The sequence below is a fragment of the Centroberyx gerrardi genome, chromosome 19, assembly GCF_048128805.1.
Source record: "Centroberyx gerrardi isolate f3 chromosome 19, fCenGer3.hap1.cur.20231027, whole genome shotgun sequence".
Taxonomy (NCBI): domain Eukaryota; kingdom Metazoa; phylum Chordata; class Actinopteri; order Beryciformes; family Berycidae; genus Centroberyx; species Centroberyx gerrardi.
This window is the reverse complement of record NC_136015.1, coordinates 2463430-2476696: the sequence shown is the minus strand read 5'-3', so window position 1 is coordinate 2476696 and position 13267 is coordinate 2463430. Positions and strand designations below refer to the sequence as shown.

Sequence of the window (13267 nt, the reverse complement as noted above, 5' to 3'; positions counted from 1 at the left end):
GGGCTTGCACACTGACATCCTGCCAGCTTCACTAAGTACATGCAGGCAAACTTCCTTCTGAAATACTTTACTTTAAATTCATGTCATCACACAAATTTAGGGTTTTCACTTCAGGCAGATTTCTCATCTTCAGTCAATTTCCTCTTATCAAGGCCCTATGTAAATGTATTGGCTGAGCCTCATTTAATTTCTCCATTGCTTCTACTCTGGACTGAGGGTGTTCAAATCAGGTAACTTCAACATGTTTGTGAAACAGGAAGCAGGGCAGGAATCCAACAGGATGACAACTGAAGGGAAGCAGGGAGAGATAACTGCCTATCACAGGTCACTTTGCTTAATATAAGCACAACCATGTTTATATTTTTCCATGAACATTATGCAGTGGAAGGATTGTACAGCTGAATAAATGCCACCAATGAAAAGAGGGACTCCCTAGACATGTGGACAAATATCAAAATAGTCAATTTTATTTGCAATGTATTAAAGTTATAAACACGTCAGGCAGTGGTTTTACACATCACCATACAGACATGGGAATCAGTCAGTCAATCTTGTGGATAATCTCCCAAAGCTGAATACAGTACAATGATTACCATTTATCCAACTCTTGGCCACTCACAAGAATTCTCATTGCAGAAACAAATAAAAACCACAAAACAATCATTGGTTTTTCAACAAACCTAACCTTAACAAACCGTGGTTTGGATGTCCTGTAATTACAACTCGCCCTGTATTGGGGTTCATGGTGATATTTCAACAAAATGTCAGACCCAGTGACGTTTGAATCTCAAGTCATTTGCAACATGGCAAACTTGTTAGAACTCATTTCAAGGACATTCCAAAATAGCCTACTGATAATCTGTTTAATCCTTCATATACATAGTATTTCTTTGTAAAAACAACTTCCTCTTATCTACTTTGACACCAAGTTCATTCACTCGCAGTGAGTGGTGTACTGGAAATGCAGATTCTTCCACCCACCCAGAAAGGAGAGAGTAGCCGTAGAAAAGGACTTCATCTCTCCTTCAGCATCTGCTACCATTAGGGAATGAAACAAAAGCGATTCTCTTCAGCCATCAGATTGATGGAATTCAAGTTGGGCTACTCAGAAAAGTTTAAGACATTACATTTTTTAAAAATAAAAGACCTTCCAAGACCAGCTCGAGCAGGAGATCGGCCAGAACACAGGCTCATTTCTCTGTGGTTTCATTTTGTGTTGTGCCGTCGTCACATTGCTTTCAAGGCCCATATTCATAAATTATCTCAGGATAGCAATGCTGATAATTAAAAGAAAACCCCACCCTTGGACCCTTCCACTGTTAGATATCAATGTGTGATGTTCAGTATATTCAAGGAGGTATTTTGTGGTGAAGTGCTGTAATTTACTTTTTTGGTGTATCCACTTTCCCTCCACCTGCATACCATCTACTATCACCTAAGAGAATGATTTCCTACATTTCCCAAAATGACTTTCACCGCTTATTCTAAACCCAACATGTCTATGTCTATTGAGGCTACTGTCAGTGGAGAAATTGGTCTCTCTGCCTCTTCTACGATGGATTTCTCTCTAGGATTGTTGAACCTCGGTGCAAAATGGCAGATCTAGAAAGAAGCCTGCGCTCTTTGATTCTGAGGGACTGACACCAAAACATGTTTAAGATCGCTGAAACATTTTCTGCTATCAAACTCGACTGAAGCTGTGCTGGAAATATCGCAACGTGACGTCAAGTTGTCTACATTTGGCTAGTTATTTGCAGGAATAAGAAAAATACACCAATCAAAATGAAGCCAAAAATGCAAGGTACATCACCAATAGCTGTTTTTAACAGTGTTTAAGTGTTTCCGGGTGGATTTTTCCCAGGTCTATGACCCTGAATCAGCACCCTATTTTAGAAATTTTATGAAAACAGGCCTGTTGTCTACGCTCGTAAATGTAAGGTTTTCCCATCCTGTCCTGCTCTCCCAACTCCACTGACGTCCAACCCCTTCTGTTTTGCTCAAGTTCCTTCATTAACCATTTTGTCTAACTATATTCTTTGGTTTGAGAGGGTGTTCCTCTGAGTAAGGCTCTCTCCCCTCTTCAACACCATTCACATTATAGTCTGGATTCCAATCTTTCAGCTCCAGCTGACGTCGTACTGCGTCCAGCCCTCTGGTGGGGCCAGGAACACCCTTCGGCCCCGGGACAGGAAACTGACGATGCCTCTGTAACCTGTACGAGGAACCCCCGATTTCAAGTCGTCCATCACCCCTAAATTTCGAGCAAAGACCTTAAAACTGTCCCGGCTGGAATATTGCACCCGGTATGGACCCGTTCCCCTTAAACTGCCCCCTTGTTGTAGGTCCTCAATCTTCACCAGCGGAGCACTGTAAGCCTCTTTAACAAAGTCTTCATCATACTTCTTCTTTAGCAAATAAGACAAATCCTGTTTGGTAAAAGGCACAAAATCAGTGTTTAGCTTAATGTAGCGCAGGTACTGGTCAAAGAATTGACCTAAACTGACGCCTTTTCGGCCGAAGGTGATAGTCCGGGAGATCTCCGGCCGGATGCAGGACCGATCCTTGCGCTGCTCCGGCTGACGCATCCAGTCGTCCCAGAACGCCGAGGGCCACTTGGGTTCCAGTTCGTCCCACATGTCCTTCAGAAGCATCCAGCCCAGGCCGGGGAAGAAGTCTGTCCTGTAGAGGAGCTCGGCCTTGCCCGGATCCACCAGGGCGTCTCTGCCGTTGTCGTTCCAGGCAGAAACGCACCACAAGGTGGGGTCGTCGCGTAGGATGGGGTAGAGAGCTCGGAAATACTCAAAGAAATCTGGTGCTACCTGTATGAGGAAAAGGAGAGACATAATGAGGTGCTGGCACTTCAATCGTACAGTAACAACACTAAGGCTTTGTTCAGACTGCAGGCAAATCCGATTTGTTTCTCAAATCCGATCTTTAGTTCTGACTGTCCACACTGTTATTTGCAAGTGAGCATGTCGGATTTGTGTGTTCAGGTAACGTTAAGCTATCTGCATTGGTAACGACGTTGGTGTGTGTACGTACGGTAACTGCCGGCACGTTTTTCAGATACAAAACCAAAACAAAAAGCTGTGGAATCGAACACGGGTCTCCCGATTGAGAGTCTGCAATCGAACTCTCCACAGCGCACTTTTACCCACATGACCAAAAGTGGTGAACAGAGCGTAGAGCAATGGACGGCATCTTTATTAACCTATTTTCCCCATAGCTATCACTTTAACAGCACTCGTTCATCTCACAGGCCACGGGTCCATCATGGATTTTAAACTGGGTGAATCTAATGTAAGCAAGTGAGGTGACAGAAACCATGAATATAAAACCTTTTGCAAGGCGTAATAAGTTTTAGTCAGACCCACGGGGCTGTTGACAATAAGAAGTGTTGCCTGCTTTAAGTGCCCTTTAAATCTGTCAAGTTGAAAAGATCGGCCAAACCAAACAGGGAAAACTAGTCCCTGACTTGTCAGTGACAAAAAATGTGACTAGAGAACAGTTACATAAGTTAACCCAGATGTTCCCTTCTCAGTTGCAAAATTGCTGCTTTACAGGGCAAAGTTTCTCCCTAAAACTGCTGGTTTAAGTCAACAGTTATTCTAAATTTCATGCAACTCATTTCTGTTGCTGAAGCAGTTTTTACCCAAATCTGGGATTACAGCTGTCCATTTTGTATTTGATGTGGATTCTCTGTCCCAATTATCACTCCCTCTGTTTTGCCTTCCTAAACAGAGTGAGAGAGTTTTTGCTCGTTTCCTGTATCCCCTTTTATCCCCTGTATAGTCTTTTACATCACTATAGATTGTTTTCCAGTGCTTTTATCACATTAGGAGATATTTGAAAAACAATTAAAGAGGAAGGTAAAATATCAGAGTAAATGTAGAGTTACTCCCGTCTTGCTTGCTGGTTGTCTGTTGGCTTGACTGGGTTATCCGCAGAGGAAGTTAGCTATTGGTTGAAAGATTTATTTTGGCCCGGAAAATGGGAAAATCAGACACATATTGAACCAGAAGCAGTATCTTCCCCCTTCTTGTTTACAACCAGAGATCAGATTTGTGCGTATTCATATGAAACAGTGAACGCGATTGCCGGCCTCTTGTTCACAGCAATGAATTACCATTACTGACTGAATTAGAAGTCTCCAGAATTGGTTTTCTAATTTGTAGGAGTAGTAGCTAAAAATGTGTTTTGGACAAAATTCAAAATGATGGAAAACACTAATGTGTGCATTGGACTCAGCATGACCCATGGAATTACGAGGAAAAATAATTTTGTTTCTAATTTTGTTTGAATCCGTCTGCCAAGTTTGGTTGCTGTAGCTCTTACGGTTTCTGGGATCAAGATACTTTTAGGGCAGAAGAAGAATCCTTACAATTCCAATAGGGTTCCCATCACGTGTATCTTTGTAAGGACATTTGGTGTACAGAAGTACGAGAACTAATATGATATGCATGGTATAGAATGGCTCTGAATGGACACTGCACTGGGCCTTGAGAGGACACCCCAAGTTTAACTTGGGTAGAGACTGCAATGTAATCACATAATATAAATGGGTTAGTGCTGCACATCATTTGTTTCTTGATTCAGTAGTGACTGTAAAGCAAAATTGAAAGAGGAAAATGTTTTCAATAATGTCCACTGCAGACAAATGTGGAACATTATGGGACCGGCTCCAGTCATTATTAACCCAAATTTGAATTTGAGCCAGATATAATTACACCTTTCCCATAAAAAGGCCATTTAAGTCTACGGAAAGTGCTGAGCAGTCAGAATGCCTTAAAGTGCTACTGGGCTTGGCCTGAACACTTAATGCTTTATTAAAGGACGGGGTGGATGATCGTCTTATTAAAAGCTGCATCTCTCTGCATGTGGAGTGCATCACTATAAACACTATGCCATTTGAGTCTTGACACAAGTCCCTGCAAACTGCACACTTAACATTAACATAAGATGAGATGAAACTGTAATGATCCCTCAGGGGAAACTGGAAAGTTGCAGCAGAAGATAATAGGATACAGCAAAGAAAAATTGATTAGAAGTAGACTCAAGAAAATGGGGGGTTTTAAACATACTCGTATACAATTTAAACACTAGAATGTATTAACTACAAATGTATGGATGAAAGTATAAAACATTTTGGATTCCAGCATTAAGAGGGTGTGCAAAATAGCAGCAAGAATGTGAATGTGTGCAGTATAAAAAGTGGAAAAAATGACAAAAAATATCAATATATATTCAATCGAACAAATGAGAGGAATATGATGAAATACAACATATACAAATGTGCTGGTATTCATGTAAGTGCAGAAAATGATAAGACTTAATGCCTTACCATGCATTCACACTGCGAGCAACACAATCAACCAATCAGATTTCCACACTTCTTTGTTTCCCTACCAATGCAATTTACTTTCATGAACAATAGTTCTCCCAGTTCTCTACAACTTTTACTTGAAAGACTGCAGGAATAAACGTATCAAAAATGATGTTTGGAGAACATGATTGTTGGGGTTGATGCTAAGCTCTGAAGTCATTTTATTGGGGTTTTTTCCTTTTGTTTTCAAATAATGCTGCCTCTTTAGCACTTGCCAGCTAGCTATGTTAACTCATCAAAATTATGTAACGTTATGAAAGGAAATACCAAAGCAGTGAAAAATACATTATTTGCCTGTTCAAAAGTAGCTGCAGACCACTGTCTAGATCAGTAGTGGGCAATCGTGCCATGGAGGGCCGAGAGTCTAGCACACCTTCAACCAGAGAGAAGAAACTGAACCGACTGCAATGTGAATGCATGGTTATTTGTAAGTGGTAATGTTACTACGGATGAGAGTATGGAAGTCAAGAGTTCTTACCTCTAGGTCATCCTCCACTATGACCACAGTGGACTGGGAGAAGGTGTTGAACACTTGGTTGAGAGCCCAGCGGTAATGTCTGGAGATTTTGTAGTAGCCCTGGAACTTCCTGTGCTCCGGCCGGACTCTGATGTCGGATAGGTCCGGCTGTCTGATGTGAGTCACTTGATCGCCATATGAGCTGATCACGCGGGCCGTCTCAGCATGGCCGCAGTCTTGGCTAACTATGATCGGATAGAGTTCGGCAGAGGGACGATACTGTATCAGTCTATCGAGGCTCCTTTTTACCGTCACTCTGTCACAAGCAATAACTAGAATGGGAATGACAACTTGAGGACTGGCAACTGTAACCTCCAATTTGTTGTTCTGAACGGTCTGTTCCTGTATGTCATTGCCCTGTTTCTCTTCCAATTTGGAGTCTGGAACTGCTGTAGGAATCAGGTTCAGTGTATTTTTTACGTCAGTTTGGTCCTCGTTATTCAAATTGTCTTTTGGAGGAAGTGGAGGCTCCGGCGGCTGGTTGGCGTCCTCTTCCTTCTGCTCCTCTTTTGTACCCTCCGTCTCTCTTTTCCCAACATCTTTCCGCCGAGCCCACAGCGACCTGTGACTTTCAATCTGCTTGAGTAGTTTCTTCTGGGTCTCCAGCTGGAGTTCGACCTCCTCTGCCAGTCGGATCACCTCCCCGGCCAGGTTGACCCGACCTCCTTTTCCTTTGCCCATGCCCCACTCCTCCTTTCCCCCCGGCTCGGCTCCTCCGCCTTCTCCGAGACGGCCGATTGGAGGACGCCCCCAAAGATAAAGTAGAAGCAAAGCATTCCAGGCAACAAATAGGAAAGCTCCACACAGTATAAGAGAACCTTTCTTGCGAACCATGGCCCAATGACGCCGAAGGAGGGATGGGGTTGAGGAAAAGGCTACAGGTTGGGAACAAGTGATGAAATAAGAATACAACTCCTACAGGCCCGGGTCGCAATCAGATGAGGGAGAGATGAAAACACTGGGCAGGAAGTTGATAACGGATCACATTCTAATTAGTAGGAAATAGACTCATCCTGTCATTAGGCCATGATGGTGTCAAGGAGACAAACTGACCCACGTAAAATTAATTTACGGGATTCTTCACTGGAATGCATGCACTCCATGAAATCCTAGAAAGACGTGACGATGAGCTGGGACAGGAGGACACAGAAGTTTAACAAGGGGATTGCGGAAGTATGGATAAGATTAAAAAACAAAAACAAAAAAAAGAGGAAAATGGGGGTCAGTTTGGGGTGAGGGAATGCGACTCCTTGGATGTTATCCTTCTGCCATCATCCTGAAAACAGAGAAGAAGAAGAAGAAGAAGGAATAAGTAGCAAAATAAATGCAGCACATTTTAATGTTTTGTAATGAAGCAGAAACAAAAGTGGAGTGAAGTGGTATTTGTAGAGGAATCATTCCATCTGAAATCAGACAAGATTTGGCAGTTTTACAGGGTTTGGCCTCACATTGTCCTCATATTGTTTTCACACAATGCTGGTGTATTCAAATTAATAAAGATTAACTTTGCTGATGATATTCTACTTAGTTTTAAAGATACAGGGGTCCAAATGGCCTCCAAAATGGCCACCATCTTGGGGGGAAAAAACCTTTACGATACAATGAAGGAATTAAAAATATGATTTTTATTGTGGTAATTACACAGAACACATAATCACCAAGATATTGATAAAACTATGGATACAGGACATTAAAAATCTATTTTTAGCCCACGCCAGCAGGCGCTCTATGGATCGCATTGTCAGTCAGTCGGTCGCTCTGTTCACCAGTTTTGGTCACGAGGGTGAAAGTGTGCCGCTGGGAGTTAAATTGCACTCTCAATCAGGATACCCGAGTTTGATTCCCAGCAGAATCAATGTCGCGGGGCTGTTAGACTCTTAGTCTTGTTTGTCTATCGTCAGGGATAAAAAGTCACATTTCTCGCACAAATCCCTAAATTAATTGTATTAATCTGCTTGTTATCTTTTCTTTTTGTGTTGGTGAGCAGCAAGGTTACTATCGTGAACTAAACCAAAACCTAAAATGAAAAATATGTTTGAAAAACTTAAACTCAAATGAGAATACTAGAAAACTAGATTTACAAAAAAATGTAAACTGTAATGTAATGTAAATAAAAATTAAAAAACTATTTCTAATTTGTTGCATTTTGTATTACACAATGCTTTTTTGGAACTTCTTTAACACTGCCAAACAAATACCTCACGTAGGCCTAACAAAAATGTTAAAACTAAAATTGAAACTAAATAAAAACTAAAACTAAACTTTCAACTTAAAAAATATATACTAAACTAAAACTAGCAAACCCATGCCGAAAACTTACTAAAACTTTAAATTGAAAACCGAAATTAAAAGCTAAATGGAAATAAAAACTAATGAAAAATACCAAACTACACTAACCCTATATTTTTGAGCCCAGGTGAGGCAATGTTATCTGGACACAAAAAAGTGACTGGATTATACAATTCACAAAAACAAATTGAGTGAAAATCGTTTTTTTTGTGTTAAATTTGGTCTTGATGGAAGCTACAGTCGACTCCCTAATTATGAGTCACAAGGACCGTGTTTTTTCTGCTGCAATATGTATTTCAGTTCTTGGTGTGTTATTTCTATAATGTTTTCACCAAATGGCTGCTAAACAAATATCTGTAAAATGTGAAAGTTCTGAGGCTGAACAAATATGCCCATATGTGATTTTCGAACATGTGATGTTTGAAAACTGTCCAATTCTGAGACATAGGTGAATAATTTCAGATGGAATGACCCAGAGACACCTGAACAGTCACTTTATCTGGAATGTCCAGAGGGGCTGACAGGATTTCCTGCTCTTCTCCATGTGATGTGCAGCCTATTACTAAACAGCTGACTTAAACACAGATGTCAAAAGATCAAGAGACACTTCCTGGTAAGCGCTTAACCACTTCATTCACTCTCACTAATGTTGAAGATTTCCTTGCAGAGGGGAATACCAGTAATTGACAGTGTTCCGTTTTTTTCTTAATGTAACTGTTCAGATTTCTTCATGAACATGATGATTCACTGCTATCCCTTATAGGCAAAAACAAGAGAAATGATGTTTTCCTGTCCACTTCAATGGAAATGGTGACTCATGGCAGCACCAAAGTTCAGGTGACTGGAAGTTTTGGTCAGAGTTTTGACCAATATGTGTTTTTGAAGGCTGATACCAATACCAATATTTTTGGAAAGAAGCTGATGACAGATACTTTGTGCCAATATCCAGTAAGTGTTAACGCTACTATAAAAAAAATAATCTCTGGTTATCTCGGAACCTTAACTCATGACAGTAGCTTTTGGCTGATATGCGTTTTTGAAGGCTGATACTGGCACCAATATTTTTGGATTGAAGCCTCGCATAGCCAGTATTTTGTGCTGATATTCAGTATCTTTCATTTTGACTATTTCCATGTCACAAGTATTCAGTGTTTCCTTCAGAATTTTGTTCTTGTCAGAGTGGAAAAGACTAAATTGCATTTAAACCATGAGATACCAAAATCTTCAACTGGAATCCAGCATAATAAACATATTGTAGCCTACTTGTGGGCAATCTAATCAAAATGTCAAATTGTAGACAACCAGTGTAGTACTGATCAATTCTACAATAAATATGTAATCCATCAAACTACATCATATCCATCATATCAGAGGTTGATGACACTGACTGGACCAGATCTGATTTTTAATTGAAGGCCAATATTGGCCTGATGTATTGGAAAACCAATATATTGGTCTAGCCCTACCAAGCAGCCTACATTTTCTGGTGTTAACACTACTAAAACAAATGACCTAGGTTATCTAGGTCTAGGACTATTCACACAGTCAGGTCCTCATTTATTAATTTATTATCTGCATTCCTTGATGACATTTCTGATCAGAGTTCAGGCTACGGGACTATGGGAGAGTCCTTCTTGCTCCTACATATTGACTGAACTCTCCTAAGCCAACAAAATCAGATGGGAATTCTCAACTTCAGTGGCATTTCCCTTTAAATAGGCATGTTTTCAAGCTGTAGTACGGGATCAGGATTTGTAGCATTAACAGTCTCTACTTCTAGGACAATCTAGGACTGCACTAAGTACATCAACATAGAAAGCTGAATCATTGAATTTGCCTTCTACCTCTGTGTCAGTCAATATCTGAGATTGTGCTGAAGAGTCAGAGTCCAACTTCCTATAAACAAATAGGCCTACCTATGCAAATGTTCCAATGGTTTCAAGGCCACGTAGTCGTCCCTGATCAAGCAGGAAACACTATGCGTTCAGGACAAACTCTCAGTGAATTGTCCTCTTTAAGCAAAGAAAGCTACTACCAGTGTCTACAGTTAAGGTATTATGTGTTGCTGCAGACTGAAGGAGGGATGAAAGGAGTAACTGAGGCTGAGGAAGGTCACACTGCCTACTCCACAGGAGATCCTGAGCAGAAGAGGTGCCTAAACCAATTACTGCTGATAAATATAGGCTAACAATAATCTTGTAAGGATGGATGTTTGACTACTAAGCACAAACTATCTGATTAGTAACAGATTTCTGACTGGGCTCAACTGCTCCGGGCTAGAGCAAACACAATTCTGTAGGCTATAACAAACCAGTCAAACCCGTTTATGTCCGCATTACTGTCACCTCACAAAGAAATAGCAGGTGAAATTACAGTGTTGATAAGAAAATGACCAATACCTAAACCTATATCCTTCCTGACAAAGAATGGGACAGCACGAGCACAATTTAGCACAGCAGCACACGGTTAGGCTTTAAATTACTTTGAGCTTCTACCTTAAAGTAGAAAAGCAACAGAAACAATATAAAGGAAAAGGAAAAGAGACAGATACAGTCGGATAGCTTTGAAGGAACTCCTGGGCATTGTGTGGCGTGAGCAGAGAAGGGGCAGAGACATCCAAGCCAGAAGAATAAAATGATTCAGCTATAGAGGTTAAGTCATTGACAAGAAGTGAAATCCACAGCTGAGGTATAAAAAGGTGTGGGGGAAAAAAACTGTACCTGAACTCAGAGCAGCTAGAGATCTGCCATGTCTCCCTTTCAGTACTATAGTAAGCTCACAGACAAGAGGAGGCTGTGAAATAGGAGGGAGGACGGGCAGAGTGGGAGGGAACTGTTGCTCTTCTGAGAAACTGTACCAGCTGAAACTCTATTCTTCTTTAACCCCCTCCTCCCTTCTCCAGACAACGTGGAACTGGCTGGTAGGATCACTCAGAGGAACCTAATGTGGCATCAGTACTGTAACCTCCTGACATGGCTTAGCCAACTTATGCTCCATCCATGGCTCAGGCAATAATCATATTGCAAGGTTAAATGAGACTTGTCAGTCAATGAATACTATTTAACCTCAACTGATGCAAAATTACAAAGTGAAACAAACAGCAGGTCACCAGTACACTAACTGTCTAGTCCGCTGAGATAAACCCCGACTGTTACTATTCACGCTACCTAATAAGCTACTTAAGCAACCGTTAGCTAGCAAGCTGCTATAAGGCTAGCTAAAGCCAAACAAACATTAGCAAAGTTAACATACCAAGACACATGGACACCAAGTTGATGCATCAACTCGCTCACAGTGTTTTGCTATAAGGTTAGCTTTCATGATTTCTGGGCGTCAGGAACATCAAATATATCTTAATAGCAAGCTAACCTGCTATGCTGACGTGCCGTTAGCTAAGCTAGCTAACTCTGAGCAGCTGCAGTGAGGGTTTTCTCATTCATAACCCACACTGACTGCATGGATGAAGCAGCTGGAAGAAATCTCACTCACCTTTTACATGCCTTTCTGCAGGACTCGGTGCGGCTTGCATCTTGAAAGGAAGCTTGCATCAAGCTACAGTACTGGCCGGCTAGCTAGCTAGCTAGTAAAGCCACCCTTGTGTTTCCTTCAGTGTCACATTCACAACACATCTCTCTGCTGGTTCTCAGCGGTCCCAGTGTTGGCTGTACCTCCACCTCTGGCTCCCATTCCCCCTGGTCTTTTACCCCGCACTAACTACCGTTAGCTGTCTACAGCGTCGGCTCCGCCATAGATGGTTTTTAGCAGCAGCTTGTGTATCCACAGTGTCACTTTGCAGCGAGAAGTCCTTTACTCTGCCCTGGATCAGTTTCCCTCAGTCCGGCAGGGTCTACCAGGCACTGGCTCTCACAGTCTCATGATGTATGATGACGGCATTTTTCATTTGACTCTGTACACAAACTACACTTCCGGATTGGCTCATTAAGCTCGAGCCGAGCCGAGCCGAGCCGAGCCGTCCCCTCCCTCCCCTCTCCTACCACTTCACCCTGACGACAAAGCGGTTTGACACTGTAACTAAACTATATTGATAAGATATTCCTTTTCCCCCCATTCTGGAGACCTGCTAATGTGCTGTGCACATGATGTACTTAAGCTTTAAATTAAGTTTTTCATCATATTCTAATTTTTCCTGTCATTTGTTATGTATTGCATATATTGTTGTCTTCTCATTTTTTTCTAATAAGGGAGTCAAAATAATTATATATTGTGACACATAAAAGCTATAACCTGATAATAAAGTTGAATGGTTTAGTGAAGCTATGTGCTCAGGGAAGAGACCTTTGTAAGGAATGCCTGGTTGGGGCATGTTGTCATATTGATTTCAGGGCATGGTGTCATAATATCCAAATAGTTTTTTTTGTCTAGAAATAACTTAACATTATTTTATTCTGAATAAATATGATTTTGGTACTTGAGCCCACAAACCTTTGGCTTGTGTAGCAAGTGGCCTCACTGCTGGCCCAGCCTCACATACAACCACAGTAGGTAGGAGGATTACTACAATTGCTAAAACATCAAATTAGATTTGTGTATATTACATGTACATTAATATATCACACTCTTATAAATTATATCAGAATGATGTGGGGTAAGCTGTCAAGTGGTATTTCATCAGTAATAACTTTTGCTTCCAGTAAATTATTCAAAATGTAAAAATGACTTTTTTTTTTTTGAGGACCTCATCTTGAAATGTACACAGTATGTTGTATCTCAGTAGTAAGGCACTGCTGAGAAATTGACCAATGAGTAAAAAGTGTGATAACATGCCCCAGTCTCCCCTAGATACTTTTCCTGTTATTTTGCACATTCTCTTAATGCTCCAATCCATACCTTTTCATACTTTGATTCATATATTCTACTTAATGTTCTAGTGTTGAAATTTTCAGTTGTGTTATATTTATGTGACCCTCTATTCATATTTATATTCTATTTTACTTTGCCATATCCTATTACTATCTGCTGCTGCAGCCCAATTTTCCCCAATAAAGATCAATAAAGTTGAATCTTATGTTAAATAGAAAGTGTGCAAAATTGTATAAAATAATTCTCTAAAATAATGA

At 40.9% G+C, this 13267-nt stretch overlaps 1 protein-coding gene across 3 annotated transcripts; it reads right to left on the bottom strand.

Moving 5' to 3' along the window:
• Positions 1-446: 446 nt before the first annotated feature.
• Positions 447-11998, bottom strand: mgat1b (alpha-1,3-mannosyl-glycoprotein 2-beta-N-acetylglucosaminyltransferase b). 3 transcript variants are annotated; one of them, XM_071919142.2, is made up of 3 exons: positions 11679-11998; positions 5862-7176; positions 447-2819 (listed from the first exon to the last, which is right to left on the bottom strand). In XM_071919142.2, exons 2-3 carry the CDS (start codon positions 6732-6734, stop codon positions 2118-2120), a joined length of 1575 nt encoding a protein of 524 aa, XP_071775243.1. In that variant the 5' UTR covers positions 6735-7176; positions 11679-11998; the 3' UTR covers positions 447-2117. The 3 variants fall into 3 exon arrangements, with proteins under 3 accessions (XP_071775243.1, XP_078146444.1, XP_071775242.1); XM_078290318.1 differs by lacking the exon at positions 11679-11998 and adding an exon at positions 11442-11518; XM_071919141.2 differs by lacking the exon at positions 11679-11998 and adding an exon at positions 10910-10948.
• Between the last annotated feature and the right edge of the window lie 1269 nt (positions 11999-13267).